The sequence below is a fragment of the Dromaius novaehollandiae genome, chromosome 1 (genome assembly GCF_036370855.1).
Source record: "Dromaius novaehollandiae isolate bDroNov1 chromosome 1, bDroNov1.hap1, whole genome shotgun sequence".
NCBI lineage: Eukaryota > Metazoa > Chordata > Aves > Casuariiformes > Dromaiidae > Dromaius > Dromaius novaehollandiae.
The window spans coordinates 192,884,033-192,904,438 of NC_088098.1; the positions used below are offsets into that span (position 1 = coordinate 192,884,033).

A 20,406-nucleotide genomic window follows, 5' to 3' on the forward strand; every position below is an offset into this window, starting at 1 on the left:
TACAGATTCAGATTACCTACTTCAGATGGCCATTTTTGGCTTAGAAAGTAGGTATCTGGCCCTGGCGGGATGATTCAGCTACATTCAATTCACTGTTTTTCCAAAGGTGCATACTTATCTGAGCAAGCCTAAAGGAGTAAGACAGATCCAAACATACATAAAAACATGGTGGTTGTCTTCCAGGAAGAAGAAAACCTGCATTCAACTCCACCTCAGTCAAAAGCAATTCATGCCACAGCCCTAATTTTCCAGGATCATCCCCAGGCACCAACCTCCAGGCTAGGCTAGGAAAAGGTATTTTCTATTACAGCTATTACAGCTGAACCATTACATAGCCAGGAAACCAATTTTTGTTGGACTAGAGAAAGGACAAATAGGGAGAAGGTACGCCCTACATACTGCTGTTGAAAGTATGCAGTTTTGGTTCCTGATTTCTTGATTTATTTATATTTTTTCCAATCATCAGGAGCAGAGAAAAGAATTTTGCTTGATACTTTCCATGAAAGCTGGAGGTACACAGGGGGCCACCTCCTCCATATTCTTGTGAATATGAGAAAAGTGGGTTTGAATTCCCGCAGCCTCTGGAGGCCAAGAACTTAGTCTCCCACTTCCTGGACAAATATTCTAACCATGCGGTTATTACGCAAGCTATTTTTGAAAGTTATTTTATGGAAAAGAAATTATCTAAAATCTGGTGACATTTCACTCTTCTCACAGCCTGGAAAATAAATGTGAGAAATGCAGACTGAACCAGAAACTCCCCTTTGCTATGGACTGCAAGAAAATAAAAGTGAGAACTTCATGAATGCATTGATATGGAACAATTCTTTTAAAATTATAAAGAAGCTCACCATACTCTAACAGGCAAGTTGTCAACTGCTGAGCTGGAACAGCCATGGAACAGCAAGAGCCTTATCCAAGCCACAATTATTTTCTATTCTCCTCTTTAAACCAGAGCTGATTCAGTATTTCCCACAGACATAACTGAGGTCATCCTCTGAGCACAGTACATACATAGATTGTTTAGGAGAGGTTTCTAGACGAGTTTGACAGGTTAGATTATTGACCTATATGTTGCTTAGTAAAGACTTCATCTAACTCATGGATTCTGCAAAATGGAATTTTAGCACAAATTGTAAGGACTTTATTGTGATAATCTTTTGCCACAGAGTAGTCCACAATAAATAGTTGTGATTGTCATGTTTTCTGAAGAAATAATATATATCTCATCTATACAACATTTTAAACTATATAAAGTGTTTAGGACTGGGAGCTTGCTTTTTTTCCCCTTACTGTTTTCTGAAACAACTTATGTTCCTTTTGGTAATTGAATGCATTGAAGCTGAAATTGATAATTAACTCTCTTTCAGCTTAAAAGATCATTATAAAGTCAAGTATCTAACCCAGATAATTACTATACCTGACATTTTTCTTTGAATTCTTCACCTTCTTACAGTCTGTTATATAAAATACCTTATCTGTGTCTCCAGATGACGGCTTTTAAGAAGCTAATCCCCTTTTCTTTTTTCCTGAAAATATCATCCACATCTTTCTAGAAATTCATTCTAAAGATGTTAACTAATTGGAATTAACCTACAGTGAACATCTCACTTTCATTTTTCCTACAAGATAAGTCCTAATCTTCTAGCAGTAAATATAGAAGAGGAGTAGATTAGGAAATATTTCTTTATGTAAAGAATGTAAAACTTCAAAAATATCTTCATAAGCATTGTTGAGAATACTTCACTCGTGAAAATTAGTATATAGGGAATCATTTATACAACAAGCTATCATGTCTTTTCATGGTAGGGACCAGAATTTAGTAGTTATTACTTCAACAGGAATATTTAGTGATTGTAGAAGTTTTAAAGGGCAGAATATGCTTCTAACATATTATCACTAACGTGATCTATTCTTACTGCTGTATGTTCCCAAAAGCCATAGGGCTATGAAAAGGTCTGTCAGGATATGTTTACAACACATGAAGTTCTGATTATAGCACAGTACTAATACATTATTAGCATATGCCTCTTAATTTTAATACAATGAGTAGAGATACTAATAATAGTGATGATATGGCAATTTGGTCTTCAGCATGAGTAGTAAGTAATCTGATCAATATTTTGGGAAAGTGGCACAGTGAACTTGGCTATTTAATCTTCCTGAGTGCTGCTACCTTTGTATGGACATGACTACCTACAGCACAATCTCCTATTAATTTGACTATAAGGCCTTTTCTTAAGTGAAATAGTGCCCTATCAGTATAGATAGCAGAGACTGAGAGTAAATCATACAGTTGGTTTTGTTTTCAAACAATGGTTTCTGCTAGCTGACAGGCTTTCTTTTCATAAAATTACAAGTTCACTTCACTTTCAAAGTTAGAGAGTTGAGATATTAAACCTGGGATTCCAGGAAGTGCCACCTTTTCACATTCAGATATCCTCATGATGACGAAAAGGTATCTGAACTAAAATAAATCTGTCTCGAAAAGAAGTGGGGATGATGTTTGTATCAGTCAGTACAGAGGTACTAATGGCAAGGCTGCCCAAGCCCCCCATAGTCAAAGGAAGCACAAAAAAAGTCTTTTTTTTCCACTCAATGAAGGGAGCAAGCTCTTACTTTTTTTTTGATTCTTAGCATAAATTACCAATACTTGATATGAATCACACAGGCATTCAATAAGCAAAATACCATCAAGCTAAACAGAGTCTGCCTGAAATGAAACTCTTCAGACTGACTTTCTTCCTATCTGAGAAATAAATTTAAAAAAAGAAAAAAGAAGGAATATTTCTATGCATACAGGTCAGAGAAATTTGTTATGGCAACACAGTTTTATATTTTTCCCCCTCCATTTTCTTTCTTTCATAAAAGCAAAAGCAAGTCAGGTGTGCAAGTCAGGTTTTTATCTGTCTCCTCATTGCTCTGGTTACAGATAAATGGAAGAAAATGAAAACATAATAAAATTACTGCTGCTGTGAAATTAACAAAATATATACTTTGTTACACATAAAGAAAACACTTTTCTATGAGACATTCAGCTGAAGAAACACTTTCACTTAGATGTCTACAACTGACACATCTACAACTGCCTCCAGTCTATACTTGAACCAAAGACCAAAACTGATAGTGATGCATTGTTAGGTGCTTATCCAAAGAGGCAGTATCACAGTGCTGAAAATAACCATCACATTCAGAGTTTGAAAACTATGCTTTAAACAAAAACATGCATGATTTAGTCTTGTACAGAACAGCTACAGTATATAGATAAAAGTTCCTTTGTCTTTTGCTGTGGTCCTATTTCTGGCTTAGGTGTAGGAACCTTATAAATTAGTATTGCACTTTAAGTGTCCTTCTTTATAAATTAATATTATTATTGTGTCCCCTTCACTATACAAAGCGTTGATAGTAAGTCCTCTGCAAATGAAGTGTAAACTCTTCCTGACATTTTATCTTTTTCTATTTTTATTCAATCACATTGCTTCTTCAAAGGTTTACTTGCTACAGAAAGACCTTTCTCAAAGAGACTAATTTAATTCTGAGATATGTGAGACATTTCTTTTTTGAGAAGGCAAGGAGCTGAAATAGCATGCAGTACCACAAAAAGAAAAAGCTACTGACATAAAATGACAAAAAATATTTATGAGGAAAGGAACATCAGAATATAGTGATATATGCCCTGTCACTTAAAGGCCAAAATTGTCTTGTTCTAGTTTATGATGACATGATGCTATAAGTGATAAAAACAATTGTGAACTTAAGAAATATTCTCATATTACTATATGTTACTATGCACGAGCTCTTTAAATGTTTTATTTGGCTAGTACTCAATGATTTACTTACCATGTGATGTGCTTTTCATATGATACTTGCAATCTATAAATGAAGTAATGGATACATTTGGTAATCTTTTTGAGCTAGCAGAGGAATTCTAAAAATGAATAGACATGATAGTGGACCTCTCAGGAAGGTGTTTTTAATGGGATATACTTACTGCTATTTGGATTGTCACCTATAATATGATGTCGGCCACTCCAGTACCAAAGCAGCAATGTAGCATCACGAGACCCAGACACGATGTAGCAGTCACCACCGATATAGGACTCTGATCTGGCAAGGCAAGTAACGACATCCCAGTGGCCGAACACAATCTGAGTTAATTTTCCTGGAGGAAGTACACAGTGATACAAATTCAATTTTTCCGAAAATCGGCAGCATTTTGGTACAACTAAAGTTAGCATTAACAAATATTCAGTTCAAATATATCTTTTGCCCAGTGTCCCTTAGAGTTCACTGTATGCGACAACAAAGTGGAATATCAGAAAGATAAAACTAAAATGTTTCTCTTTCCATGCTCCTTTTGAGGGCTGTGTTCTGTGTCACTCCATAGCCCAAGCCTTATCTCTGAAAATCAAGTGCTCCAGTCACTGAATATTAAGTGGAGTTACTTCTCCATCAGTATTTTAAAAATGGTGTTAACATATTATTTGAGAATTTTGCGAATGACAAGCATGAGATAGAAAACATATGAACTCTTTCATAATGATGATACATTAGTATACTAAAAATGTATATTTGTTCTGTTAAGGTCAAATGAAGGTTTACTATGAACGTCATCTCTTTCTAATACCGCAATCAGTTTTTAGCAATATATGGTATCAGGCTAGGTTGTAAGACAAAGAAACAAAATATCAGCTACTGGTAGTAGGCCATGCAACTTCCTTTCTTATTACATCAAATAAATCGAGATAAAATCAATACAGCGATTAAAATCTTGTAATAAAAGTTTTGGTGCATCCTTTTGATTGGATATATGCATGTATGTTTGAAAAGTTGCCAATAACAAAATTGTATGCCTTCCAGTTTCATATTACCTCCTGTATCTTCAAAAAAGCATCCTAAAGCTATTATAAGCAGATAATAATGAAGGATTTTCTAAACCGCCCTTTATTATGTCTTGAAGGGTAAGCATAGGCATTAGATACGGTGGTATTAAGACAACCACCCATTTGTGACCTAAGAGCACACAAGAAACAGGTGGTTGTATTTAGGGTCACCTGTTTCTGTAGAATAAACTCGAAAGCTCTTGTCCCAGAAACCACAGATGAGAATGTAGCGATTATCTGCTGTGACCACGAAACAATGTGCATTGATCTGGATGCTCTGATCCACAAGGTCTGTGATCTGCCGTTTGTTCACACCAGAGTTATTGGCTGTAACGAAATGCAAAACACATTTTACAAGTAAGTCATTCCAACACCTTCCTGTCATACACTTACAGGAGAAAATGAATACATTTAACTTTCAATGAACTGTGAATTTGCTGTTGAGTAAGCATTTTGAATATGAACCTTTAGAGCTGTCTATATGGGTGTCAGAAATATGAAATTATTATGAGTTTCCTTGTTTCCCTCTGAATAAGACAAAAGATTTTACAAGAGATGACAATTTCTTAGTGTCTGATGCACTGTATAATATGTGGAAATATTTTAAGTGTTCCGTTGAAGTACTCTCCAAAAAACAAACTCAACTGTGATGGAAAGTGAAGTGATAGAGTGATCGTGATGGAAGTCCATTTATAATACCAAGTCAACAATAACAAAACTTCAGAGATTTAATTCTTGGTGGTTGCTACCCCTCCTAAGGATTATACCCAGCTTGTGTTGTGTGACCTGTGCATCCCCCTCCCACCCTCTGCAACTGCAGACACTTAACTGGATCAAAGACGTAAGAATTCAACGAATGAAGCTATTTAAATCCAATGTGCATTCTTAATACTGCCTACTCATCAAGCAGGCAGCCAGGCCACTGCTAGTAATGTCACCTGGAAATCCTTCCCAGATGGAAGGAAAAGGAATGAATGGTCCTTGCAGAATCCAACCATCCTGACTGTCGTGAAATAGAGCTGTTAGGAAGGACTAGGCACAATCAGCTAATGTGCTCCTTACTCCCCATGATGCAACACACAGGATTTTGCAATACAGTAAAGTTATGTTCCCTCTCACCTAATATCAGCTTCTAAAAGTTCAGTATACAATCTAAGATAATTATCTAGGCTCCCTCTGTACTGACTGGAGAGAGACATCACCGCACATGGTAAGTCATCCCATGCTATAAGAGCTGTTCAAGCAAAGTAAGCTGGACAACTGCAGAGGACAGTTTCTCTTTCTCCATTAACTATGGAGAGAATCTAGACAGCTGACCTCAGATAAGTTAGGTGAGATAAAACCTACTCTGAAAGACATGTTTCTCCTGCCTGCATCCACTAAAAGGTAGTAAACAACAAATTATCCAAATTTCCAGAAGAGGCGGTACAATAGTTGTACCCTAGCTTTTGAGAGGAAGATCTGAAAACTATTATCATTAGATGAGCAAATGCAGTATACAGAACAAGAAAGCTAACTCTCCTGACAAACCTGTATACCTTTCAAACATGAATACTGACAGAGAAAGGGTAACTTTTCATGTGGAGAAGTTTAAAAATGCCTTTTTTTTCTCACTGATGCTTCAGAAATGGCTCTAAGAATCTTCCCTATACATAATTTCTATCTCAAAAATATACCTCCTAAAGAACCCCAAACCAAATAGTTACAGTTAAAGAGAAATAATGACCATTAGAAATGCAGGTCCCTATAATCTCTTTAATAGGACTCTAACACTTTTAGCCACAATTATTTTCTATTCTCCTCTTATTTCTCAAAACACTTTACTTTCTCAAGTATCTCCTAGATTTTAAAAAATGGAACCATGCATCAATTTAAAACTCAATCTTTTTTAAATTAATTTAATAATACCTACTGAAGCAACCCTAATCACAAATTGAATGAAAAGAAATCTAAATTTGCAGTGATATATGCAGTAATAGTGGTGAGAAATGAAAGTATGTAAACTCTGTCAGAGCCTCACCTTTTACTGTATTAATGCGACCTGATAGGAGAACAGAATTACAGATATGGGCTGACAATGTGATTGACTTAATTGGTTGTTTCTTAAATACCAATTGCTAGTGATGTTAGTAACAAATAGTACTCATGTAATCCATTCAACATCAATCACTAATGCTTTTAATTCTCCAGGACTGACAAGAATAAATATCTTCCTATTTTCTGTCTTAAATGAAGCATAATATACAAATGTAGCTTAATCAATAATTATTGAAAATGCTATTTTCAAATATTTTGCTACATTTTCACCTTGACATACCAATCAATGGATCCATTTCGATTGGAAGATGATGGGCTTGATCCAAAGAATATCCTGGGGCTCCCCGAAGGCCTACAAATGAAAGGAGGAGTAAAGTACATGGGAACCTTGTTGCCTGAAATTTTTATATGATTTTTCAGGTTTAAAACTGCATTGTGGGGTTATTATATCCAAAAAAACAGGTAACTTCTTACTATTTCTTGTTTTATATGTCTTTTAAGATTTCTTCCTCTGTGCTACAGAAATATATGTTAATTATTCACTTACGTAACTACAAATGTATAAATATGACTGCTAATTCATTATGATTGCTGCTGCCACTAATATTCATTAAGTAACTTTTTAAAATAGCGTAACAGAGCATTTTGTTACATTTGAACACTGGATGAGATTTTATAATAGCACAGAAAAGAAAAATAGTTGGACTAAATACACAGTTATGAGTTTCTTATGTAGGGAAAACGGTAAGTGACAGAAACTCAGACCTTTTCTGGGATTTATCTAGAGAGTTTTAAGCTTGGTAATTGTGGACTACAGTAAATTTTCCACAACTATCCCTACTTAGTTCTATGTTGAGCGGTCCTTAAGCTGTTCTAATTTGCATTATGGTGTTATCCACTTTCAAGGGCAGAGAGAGCATTGCTTTGACTCTTCTGAGGACCTCCCCCCACTGTATAAGTCACAGTGATCACTATTGAAAACACAATTTTTGTCAAGAAGTGCCATGTTGCACAAGAATATCCCCCATATGAGGAGATGCAGAGTTCTGGAGAATAAATGGTAAATGCACACATGAACAAACTCATGATTGAGACTGTTGCCTTCTCAGCCCCTGTGTGATTTAGTTCATGCTTTTTCTAACTGCACTGCTTTCAACAGATCAAAGATAATGAGGAAGGTTTGGAGATGAAGTGCTAGATTTTATATGGCATCTACCTTTATCCCCATAAAGAAGGAATTAAAGTGAGAGGGCGCTTGAGTGAATTCCTGACTATGCTGAAACTCAAATGCCCAAGAGCACAGCTTGTACTAATTTTAAATGTATCTGCCTTATGTTACACATTGGGAACTCTCCACTGACAACCTTTATATTCAGTAATAATTGTCATTTTCTACTACAGCAATAGATGTCTGGAGAAGTTAAAAGAAAACTGAATATGTAGATAGCTTGGCCAACTTTCCCTTCCCTAGTTTCTCTTTCTTCTTTCAAAACCAAGCCAGTCTGGGACAGATTTTTACTGATATTAGACTCATTTGTTTCTACTGCGGGATGGGTATGTAAATGCTCTTTTCTGCTATAAACTCTTACAGAAAGACAAAGCTGTACATAAAACCTACAATAGTAAAAGAACTCTGTGTACAGGTTTCTGTCGTGCACTGTGTGCACAGGTTTCTGCCGATGAATCTATCAATCATTTACGCTAGTGTTGTGATTTATTAAAATAATATTACTGTACTATTAGGAAACTCATACTCTGTCCTGGAATAGCCTCTTGCAAAATAAAAGGCACTGCCAGGTGGGATGTGAAAGGTAAAATCATCACTAGAATTAATTTTGATTTTCTGTACAGTTTTGCTTTCCTGTCTGTTTCCCATATTATATATTCAGAAAGTAGTCATCTCTTTTAAATAAATGGTGCCAAATTTATTTCACAGTTGGTTCACAACCTGAATCCTGCGTGTTTGCAGTGTGGCTTATGTTTTATGTAAGTTTATATGGAAAACTAAAACCCAACAGACACATGCATCATAAAGACCTACATGATTTCTACTAAACTATTTGACTCCACTAAATACCATTATTTAAAGGAAACCCATGAGATTCAGGCTACTGCAGTATTAGTGACCTTGATTCCTTCTCAGTAAAGCATAGGTAGGAATTAGGGTTTTCCATCAATCCCACAGTCCTGATGAGAGAGTGGGTAGTCATTTACTAAATGAGTCTCCTAACAAATTGAGGAGACATGAATGAAAGGGCCTATTGACAGGGACAGAGTAGCTGGGCAGCACCCCTGAAGAATCCAGGGGAACTCATTAGGGACTAGTCAACCAATCTTAGCCAAAGGAGTATGAAAATATCATGGGCCTCTACCTTTTGTACCTTTGAATAGTTTCTGATACTGGGCTCAGAATTCTGAATAAATGTTAAACTTTAATACTTACGTTAATGTTACGCTAATCATTCCGAATAAAAGTCACATTAAAACTTGTATTACTCCTGCAGAATTCACAGTGGTAAGCATTAGCTTTATCTACTCTCATAGTTCCTCTAATGGATGCCTATAAAGGAAATCCCATTCATTCCTCCAATTATTGCTTGCACTGCTTGTAACATCTGTCTGTAGCCAGCCTTGTGCATAAAAGGTGGGATCTATTTCACCTAACTTTAATCATTTACTGAGGAGACATCTACATTTAATCTAGTTAAAATCCGAGTTAATCTAGAATCCCTCTATGCCTACTGGAGGTAGACATCTAAGCTAAATCTCACAAGTCCTTCTCCAGAAGTGCCCACTTCTCTTCACTAGGGGATCCTCCTGTGCTGTAAAGAAGGGAGGATTTTTCTTTTTAGCCTGACCCCTACAAAGTCCCTGAGTCAGCTACTGAGTCACACTCTCACAAACAAGAGGTAGCTTGTTTCTCACAGCTGTAAGAAACCTTTTGATAAGTTTCCATATGCTGCAGCATAAAGGCCATCACGGCAGCAAGTTACCTTAGAAAATGTCACTGAACGAGACCTGTTTGTGAGTGGGGCAATAGCTCATGGCTCCACCACTGCTATTAAGCAGTGCCTGGGACAACCTCAGCACCTACATGTCCAGGGAAGGAGAGAGGTCAGACCTAGAGGCAATATGGAGACATGCGAGCAGAAGGGCTGGGAAGGAGATTCAGAATGACCTCATGGAATGGGCTTTTGGAAGGGAATAAGTGAACTTCTCCTCTGAGCATTTTGGTGTCCGGCTGCTTAGGCTTGCTTAGGGTCCCACATTAGTTTACAGTGACCCAGGGGAAGGCTTATGACAAGCTCCTGAGCAGACCTGAAATCTCTCTCAAATAGCAGACAGTGATGCACACCCTCTAGCATACTACTGTGCGCTCCTGAAACCTGGGATATACTAATATAGGCTGTGTCAAGAATAGCAGCACTCTCCTGAAAAACATTATATCACAGGCTGATTCTGATGTAACCACAAATCGATTGGCTGCCATGGTGATGTGCTGCTGTTAAGGAGAGTGTTCCTGGGAATGACACCAGAGAAAACAGAAGCCTTGGTTATTTGACACAGACCAAAATAAACAGTACATTTCCTACGTATTTGTGTACAGTCAGGTGAGTGAGATTAACCCTTATCTAGCTAAACTCCACTTGAAATTAGATGGTGCACTGTTAAGATCCTTACATTTGATTTAAATGCGCCTGTGAGAACCTACCTACTGTGTTATGCCATCGATTCACTGCAAAAAGTCTGCTGCAAGTGACGGTTACCACTGCAGGAATGGTAAGGTGGGGGAGCGTGTTGGCTGCCACATGTGTGACAGGGGAATTTGATGGAAATTTCAGCACCATTATGACATCCTGCTGCATCTGATCTTTAAACATGAGTGGACTCTGTGGAAGGAAACACTGTTGAGTAGAAAGGAGAAGAGAGCAGAAGAAAACAGAAGGGATAACACAATTAGTGAGAAGGTCTGAGGGAAAACAAGGTTAAAAAAGAGCAGGCAAGCATGTACACATACAGGGAAAACAATGCTACCTGCGCATCTGAACGAGTGATGTGGGAGAGCAAAATTAGACGCTATTATTGGATCATTACATGAGGATAAGCAGAGAACGGGTATGATAAGGACCCACTAGGTTATCATTACAGGGCGCAAAATGACCATGTGTCATTAAATAGCATTAATTAATACATAACCAAATGTAAAATGCTAGAGCAGATAACATTCGTACAATATAGATACAAGTCAAATAAAAAAGTCAATCTACATCATAAATATAAATGTTATAAAGTATAATGACTGAAAAATAAATTTTGAGAGACTCAAAAACTCATAGATATTTAATTTTCCTTAATGAACTTCTGATGTGAAATGCAAAAGTTCCAAACATAAACTGACAATTTAATTCCATGTAAAGCATACACTTATTAGGAAGTCCATAAGTAACTATAACTCAGCGTGCTGATTCTACAGGTGACTGACTTTTACACAGACAACACTGTTACCATAAATGGCATTATATAAAGTACTGTTTTTAATGATAATTTTTTCAACCTTTGTTATATCAAATTGAATTATTTCTAGAAGTACAAATAATCCTTTCATTTTCTTTACCAGTTTAAATTGCTACTTTAAATATATTATCTATATCTTAGGAATATAAAATAAATATTATGCATGTTTGACATCTAACATTACTTAAAAAAACATAACTAAACTAACACTTCCAGATCAACTCTCATTTCCACAGTGTGCAGCTACATAGAATGATTTCCTTGTGGCCAGATAAAATAATTACAATTACTGCATGTATTACTCTTGATTTACAAAACTTAAGAGAAAATTTCTGGTTCTAAGCATTTAATGAAAGGCACTGAGGGGCATAGAGATCTGTCTCTTCCAGTCTGGCTGTCTAATATAACTCATTGCAAGAAGCACACAAAAGAATGCATTGGGAATGAATTTTGAAGTTCAAATTGAAATTAAAAATATACATTGCATTCTCCCAAGGGAATGGGTGGGAGGATTCCAGCATGATTTGAACTACAATACTTCATTTCTGTCAAGTACCCAGGGTTCATAAATCAATCCCTAACAATGTATCCTTTAAAACAAAACAAAACAACATGTTCACTGTAAGAAAAGCCTGCAGCCATTCCTATTTCTGCAAGAAATTTCTTGCAGAAATAAGAATGTAAATACATACTTATGAAGTGTATAGTTATGAAGATAGTGCCATTTCATACACTAGTAGACAGGAAAAGCCACAATTATAGGAAGCTGAAGCTATTCAAGCTTCCATCTTGCTCTGCTAGAGCACCGTGAGCTATTTCTGCAAAGAGAAGAAAGTACGGCGATACGGGCAACGGAGGGCATTAAAAGTGTTGCTTAAATGGGTATTTTATGACCTATAAAGGCTCCTCAGGTTCAGAGGAAATGAATTCCCAGCCAGCAGTTATGTCTCACCAGGTGCATGGCAGAGCTCCGCGGTGGATGGGGCTCAATGAGCAACTGAGATGGCGTCTGTCCAAAATTGTGTATCTGCGCCTCCATGGCCTGCGGGGAAGGGAGAGAGACTGTCATAAGCAATATGCATCAAGGAGAGAGGTCAACACACTGTGTGACAATGCAAGCATATCCCAAGTCAGCCATGAAAAAAGTCCAGAAAATTCACCCGGTGCTCTCCTCCCAGGCTGCAGACTCATCCAAGTGTTAGTATTTTGTAGACAAGCTTTGCTTCTCCTTTCAAGCATGCTTCAGTTAACCAACTAACTATTCTTATTTCCAGTAACTGGGGTTACACATGAAAATGTTAACCTGTGAGGACATGCAGTTCCTATCTTGAGAGAGTGTTTTACACTAAAAAGTACACATATACCTTAATAAAGTTGTTTGTGAGGAGGAAAGTATGAGGATCTCTAATAAAATAAGCCTCTGGAATCTTAAATCAGGGGAAAGAAAAGCAAAGGGAGAAATAAAATTCATGGATAATGTATAATAAAAACAAAATAATTACTATTTCAACAACACCATTAACAGGTTAAAATGAAAAATGCTAGGAAAGAATCCTGCCAGGGCACACCCGGACTACTGTAAAAATCTACCTAAGTAGTATTCATTCACTGAGTATTTATTTTGTGCTCTATTTTGTTGTATTTTTCCACAGCCTTTTGGGCATCATAATTCTGAAGTGAAAACGTAGCAATTTCAATTTGTTCTTCAAGATTTAAATCTGCTTTCAGAATAAAGCTAGAGTAATTCGATAGGGATCCCATAAACTGAGATGGTTCAACTACTCAAACGGTTCATTGAAACAAAACTATTTCTAAGATATAGTTTCAAAAACTTTGACAAAAGATTGCTGTTTATAATAACAATACTGTTTAAGAACACTGCTTATCTTTCAAATGGATAGTTACTGTTTTAGTCCATCTTGTAAAATCCAGAATAAAGCATTCAGGTAAAAATAAAGTGGCAGATTTTGAGATGCACTATGTGTTATGTACTGTATATACACTGTACCCTGCACTACTGACCTTTAATATTTTTTTGGTAAGTTCTATGAATTTTTAATTTGCTACCATGCAACCAACATGAAAAAACCAAAACAAAACATGACTATCTTGGAAAAGTCTGTTACTTCCTTCAGATATAAAACAGTAAGAGGCACAATAAACACTTTAGGATACAGAGGAACTCTTTCAATCTACGCATTTTGTAATTTCTACAAGGCAATTTGTGTTTTTCCTCCACTTCACAGCATAGATGCAAGAACAGGTGTTACAGAGACATTTCCTAACAGGTCACTAATGTCTGCCAATTCTGACGCCCTAGACTGACAGGTATATAATGGAATACCACAAACATTTGACAAAAAAAGAAACTTAATCAAATCCACTAAAAACACTGAAGGACTTTCCATGGATTGTAGCCCTAGCACATTTGATGATGTAATTATTTTGGTTTTGGCGATTTCTGTCTTGTTGACTAATTCAGAGTGGACTCTATTCTCCAAGCCACAGTGTGGCTTGAGAACTGGTGAGCATCTCAGTTTTTATTAACATCATCTCCCTTACACCTCAAATGGTCAAACATGTTTTATTTTGTATTTAAAATCAAAAAGTAATTTCACACAAAGCCAACATGTTATCTTTGTGGGTGTATGTGTGTACATGTGAACACATCCCTACAGCATATATCTATATTTATACAGCATGTAAATAGCATTGCTTTACATGCTATACAGATACCTTCACTGATGCAGAGTCTATTCATGTAAGAAAATAAAATTAACTTCAAATCAAATTGAAGATAACATTTTCTACTATGTCCATTACTCTGTAACTGATTTTCTTGGTGGAAGGGAGGGAAGGCACCTATCCTTGTCTGTGAATTTGATTTTTAGAATAACAAAGACTAAAATCAACAATATCAGGCACTGCATGGTGTCTGCTTCTACACAGATCTGGCAATAATATTTTGAGGAAAGTAATTTCCATCTCTCTTTTTTTTTCCAAATAATTATCAAGGTTATTCCTTTAATTTTTGGAAGAATTCTGTGCTGAAATAAGGGTGTGAATTGTATTTGGCAGCAATCCTGAACAAAAACCCAGATCTTCCTTTACCATCCTTTACAGTGTTCTCATAAATGATACTTCTGTTTTCTTGCAGGCACACTGGAATGAATTATTACACTTTTTTAAGTGCAGCCCAATTCTAATTTACACATATACTTTCATGTTGTCCGGTCTTGGCAAATCCTGATTGTTTGGCTATAAATTCTGCACACATAAACTTCACTGGCTTTGCCTCCCAATTCAGGGTGATTTATGACAGTAACAAGAGTTGAGAGAGAGAAGCAGAATACTATTAGAAACCAGCACAATTTTTTTAGATGAGGAGGAATGGACACTTAAAACATAACTGTCAAAAGGAACTGTTACTTTACACCTGAAGATGTCCTGGTAAATACTCACCTACATACTTTATGTGCTCACATTTTAAAACATTTTAGTTAATGCTAAGTTCTTCCATAATCAAAACAAATGCAGAATCAAGAACTTGATACTCAGGGAATATTTAATATTTTTCCTGGCATACACTTACAAAGCCAACTCTCCTACCCCCAACCTCTCTATGATTAGTAGTATTAACTTTTTCTTCCAAAGCTACCATTTGTAAAAATGACAACTCTTGGAGGTTTTAAGGAAACTGGACAACATGAAAAAATATTCATAAAAATACCTGCAATACCATTTGACTACTGCACTGAGAGCAGAGTTTGCACAACACCACAGCTGTGCACTACAACTATTATTTTTCTCTAGATCTCAAAATACTTACAAAGGATAAAAAACCCTGTCAAACTTACAGGGGAGATAAACAAAAGCATACAGAGATACAGTGACTGGCCCAAGGGTGTTCCCAATGTTGTGCCCTATCAGATCACTTGACACAAAATGAAAAGCAGGTACAGAACAGACATGTGAATAATAATGTAATACACCGATTTGTTTATAAGGGGACTTTTGCTGCATGTGAAATCAATCTGAAAATGGGTAAATGTACACCACATTCTTTCCTGAACTGCATATCATCAAACTTTAGATTTATGTGATGGTCTTAAAAATTTCCAATTATCAATTCCTTTTCTCTCATCAAAGCTTGAGTACTCTGTGCAAAGTGCTACAGCACTCCCTGAAACACACATTCTAGACAATTTAATATCTATTTTAATAAAATTTATTCTTATTTCACCTTCAAATGCCCTTCGTGTAGAAACAATATAAGCCTGGAAAGCAGTAGCTGCCAGATTTAATGCTTTTGGAACAGCAAAATGGCAATTATATTAGTTTTCACTTTCTTAATAAGGTGTTGCAAAAAAGCTATTTAGTGGGCTGATTTGAGATTCCCTACTGTTTTTACTATACATAAAATGAGATTTGTACTCCAGACACTTCAGGGAGTATTTGTTAGGATATGATCATGTGTTGCAGAAAGATAAAATGAGTTTTAGCGTATTACTTGATAATGATAGGGCAGAATAAGGAAAGAAAAAGATCTGTTAACTTGCTGGCAAGTCAAAGTTTAAAATGCATTCATCTCAAATATCCTCATTTATGCAATAAAGAAAAATACAGCTTCATAGCGCTTAATATCGGCCATTTAAAAATAGCATGCAGAGGTTTGTATTATATGTTTATATGTATTTTATATAATAAATACATAAAATCATACAGTCTTATGAATGACACTGATCTTAGCTACAGTAAGTGATACCCTAAATACAATAAATTTTGCTCAAAGGCAGTAAATTCTTGGGTTCCACCTGTTCTGCTTAAAGGCAGACTGCACATTCACAAGGATGCTGGGATGCTCCTCTGCAACCTGTAGGATCAGTCCTTAGTGTCAGCTTCCTGAAGAACAGTCAAATGTGTCTGCTTCGCTCATAAGGCAGTCTACCAAATTATTTCTTTTCTGTTTTTCAATAGATTGAAAGAAACACAAATCAAGCCAGCCATTAAGTAATGTAAGTAATCTGTTTCTTTAGGCTTGAGAAGAAAGCTATTTCTTAATGCTCAGAACCAGCGTTTCCAACAGCAAGCAGTGCAACCCAACAGGAGCAGACCTCCAGAGCAGAAGAGCTGCCCCTGAGAAACCCATACTGAAACTATATAAATTTCAGGGCTTCCCCCCAGGCTGGCTCTAGCGTGGTCTGTGGGCTGCATGCCCATCAGTGACCGAGCTACATTAGCTGCACCTCTGCAACACACTTTCTTATTTAGTTAGCTTAGAAGCCAGTTCACATGCTCTGAAACTGCTCTGCAGTGGGAAACAAAGCATGGCAAACAGGGATGAGGGCAGATTCACTTCAGAAGCACAGTCCTAATCTAAATGAAAATGCTAAAATTGACTCATCTGAAACACAACAAAAGTGAAGGTTTCTTTTGCTCTTTGGTATACCTTTGCTAAAGGTATAAGCCATGAAACAGTTTACTTTTAACATATTCTTTCTTTTGCTAGTTCTTTAGAGATGCAGGTAAAATCACAGAGGAAGAAATTCACAGTCTATCGCATTTGGAAACTGCTTCTTTGCTTAGAGAAACACGTGAAGACTACGTAACACAAGAAACATAAAAACATGAATACTTGTGCTTTGTGTCAGGCAGGGAAGAAAGGGATTTCTGAAAATGGACTGCATTAGAGATAATAAGACAATGTTTTTACTTTTATGTAAATGTTTTTACCTCGATGCATGGCTTTGTTTTATTTATCTTCACTGACTACTGCCATAATAAGTTAAACTTTCTAAAATATATATGACCTGGGTTTCTTTTTATTGTTATATTGTCATTGTTATCTCCAGTCTTTTAGCTGCTAATTCCCATAACACTGGTGTGTAATCAGCAATTTTGCCCTTTAAGATCTATTTGCTCCTGTAGTATACCACAGTCAGGTTTTTCTACAATCCCTTGTCTCCCGCGTGTGGGGATGGAGCCCAGTGAAGAACCAGAGCCCACCTACATTTCAGAAATATGCAACACAGTGATATTCATTCAAATCTGCCTTCCGTGAAGGTTTATTTCATTTCTGTATTCAAGTGAATACAGGAGTTCTTAATGTGCTCTCCTGCACAGGCAGCCAGCACGCTTAACAGCCCCCAGCACTGCCTTCTTCAGAACAAACATGACTGACAGCCCTTTGGTGGGTAGCATAAGCAGCTTGAAAATGATATTGTTTTGTTCTAATGGTGTGAGATATTGCTTTTTTATTTGCATCTACAGCTGTTAAATGGCATCAATATTTTCAGGACTTTTGATAAGTTAGGTTAAGAATATTGATTTCCATTTTATTATCGTATGTTTGGAGGAAAGAAGTGCTGTAGCTTAAAGACAAGCAATGACTCAACTAGTCTGGAGGCTTTGATACAGTCGGTTATTTAATCAGGATACTCAAGGGACTGAAAAATGGGCACAGAAATGGATTTTCTCTGCAGGTCACTACTTTATTAATTTAACAATAGAGAGGGGCAATCTTAAGCTCCTTCCTCTCACAGGAGGTATCTCTCTGGATCCAGTGTACAATTAAATGGTCTGCCATCAGAAGACCAATAGCTCAGAGCTGACCTTCAGCCTCCTCCAAGTCCACCCCTGAATATTTTTCTCATTCCCTTATGAAAGGAAGTAGTACTACAAGAGGAAGGAGAATGTCAAGGTTAAGATCTCCCACTCTTATCAGGTGTGTATCACATCAGTGATCTTATTTGTCTCCCGGATGCTGCCTGTTGGCTTTCACATGTACTGTATTAAGCTTTATTTATTTATGTTATAAAATTACCTAATTGTGATACCTAGTTCTTTCTTCTTCCCCTTATAGTTCTCCCATTCTTGTCCCTGATAGTCCATAATGTAAAAATCTTTTAAACACTCTGCCGGCTTAATCCTAAAGCATGCATTTAGTTAAAGATGCTGAAAACAGGAAATGAATTCAATATATCTCACAGAGAAGGTAAAGCAAAAATAATATAAAGATGGCTATCCCACAGCCTGTGCAGGCTTAGTTGGGCAGGTCTGCCCTGTTATAGGGGCTCCTCAGCCCACACTGCTCAGTTCATCACTTTCTTTTTATAGTTAGTGGTGATAATTTTTAAAAGTATGGGCTTTGTTCTCAGCCCATGGCAATTTTGGTATATTTGCTTCCCTGCTGATTGACTGTATGCAAGGCAGACAGAAAGAATCCCATTGCTTGTGGAGTCACTGCTATGCAAAACTCTGAACATAGGCTGGAACTGAATAAAGTCATGCACAGCTTTGTTTATGATTCCATTCAAACTTTTTCTTGTCTTTTATACAAAGAATTGTCTTACTGTTCTAATTTTATGTCATTATTTTCTTCAGTTGAACTATTGTATTTCTTATGCTGATGTTTGTAATAATTCCTGTCCCATACAGACTGGTAACATTTACTGAAACTCTTGTGTGTTCATTGAGGTCATGCCAAATGAAATCATTGCTCTGTCATCATCCCCCCAAATCTGTATTAAATTTATAAAAGAAAACGTTGTGTTCTTTGATCATTAAGTTGCTGAGTACAATACATTAGAAAAGATTTTACTGCTAAGTTACTTTTGTGAGATATGTAATAGCATGATATAATAATTCCTTAAATATGTAACTTCATGTCAAGAACAGTTAAGATTTTGAAGCTTGGTCTATCAGAACTTTTTAATTTTAGATGACTGATAATTGCCCTGAAATCATTTTCCTATTAGACATAGGCATAGCCTTTCCATAACAGACAACCTGAGAAACATGGATTCCTCTCAATCTGGTGAGCAATTTTATCTTTTCTGAAGACAATCCCTCACTACTTTAAAAAATATTGTAATTGTTGGGGTCTTTTTATTGGATGATAAATATTTGAGGTGATTGACTGAAATCACTTCTCATCACCCAACTGTGCCCATGTCCGGAAGCACTTCAATACCTCTTTTCATTATTCAGGCACCAACACTTATAGTTACATTCAAAAGGCTACATGGACAAAAGCTCTATGTGATTTGTTGGGTGAAAGGCCAATCTACAAGATATTTCCCATCTGGTGTTTAAATCCACGGAACCAGCTTCTCCTTGACATCTTGATTCTGCAGTGCAAATTACAAAAATGTAGACCTGCAACATAGAATTTGTTGATATTACTCCTCTATAGTACTCCTTTATGTGATGGTAATCAAAACATCACAACATCCAGAACTGCAGATGTGTCCTATCTAGTATATTTGCAAACCAAACCAAACCTTGTTTGTCTCAATGTGCCTCCTGTTGCAGAAGTCCTGTTAGTACATCGCTCTTAGTTCTTTAAAAGATCTTGCTCAGAACATTATCTTCTATTCTGCCCAAACAGCTTCCTTCTTCCTTAGTTTGTCTCCTGTTTCAAGTTCCATGAAATTCAAGTTCTTACTGTTACTACCAAAACTTCCTGCAAAGCTATCCTCACCTGCATCATCTCTTTTATTTATTTTTTTTCTACCACTGGAGTCTTACGTTCATCATACCTCTCACTTTTTGCCACTTCTGCCTACAAGATTTTGCTCTTAAGTCAAGCATTCCCATTTCTCTCCGTTATGTCCTCTTCTAACTAATTTATTTTTCTGTTTTGCATGAGAAATACAATCCAGGGTGCTGAAATATTAATTAATGTTTTTAGATCTTTGGGATGGAAAATTAATTTTGTTAAAACTGAGGAAATTTGTGACATCAAAATTCTTTATTGAAAAGGCTTCTAGGAATCAAAATGCATTTTCTCCAATAATGAAAGATTATTTTTAAGGCTTTTCTAAAGCAGAGAGACATCTATTACATTTGCTTGAATAACTACATACATAAAAGGAGGAAAAAAAATCTGAATTTTTAAATGTAGCTTCTCTTTTGACTAGAACCACTGAAGACTTCCAAAGTCTAAAAAGGAGGAAGAAAAGGAAGAAAA

General features: G+C 36.4%; 1 protein-coding gene across 4 annotated transcripts in view; it reads right to left on the reverse strand.

Annotated features, from left to right (window-relative positions):
• The window catches only part of NBEA (neurobeachin), a 533,052-nt gene that overhangs the window by 14,444 nt on the left and 498,202 nt on the right, over positions 1-20,406 (reverse strand). For all 4 annotated transcript variants that reach the window (XM_064504927.1, XM_064504930.1, XM_064504928.1 and 1 more), the window contains 5 exons: positions 12,388-12,477; positions 10,633-10,825; positions 7,201-7,272; positions 5,055-5,210; positions 3,992-4,162 (listed from right to left, as the gene is read on the reverse strand). In XM_064504927.1, coding sequence (XP_064360997.1) covers positions 3,992-4,162; positions 5,055-5,210; positions 7,201-7,272; positions 10,633-10,825; positions 12,388-12,477 — 682 coding nt within the window. The remainder of the gene's footprint in view (positions 1-3,991; positions 4,163-5,054; positions 5,211-7,200; positions 7,273-10,632; positions 10,826-12,387; positions 12,478-20,406) is intronic.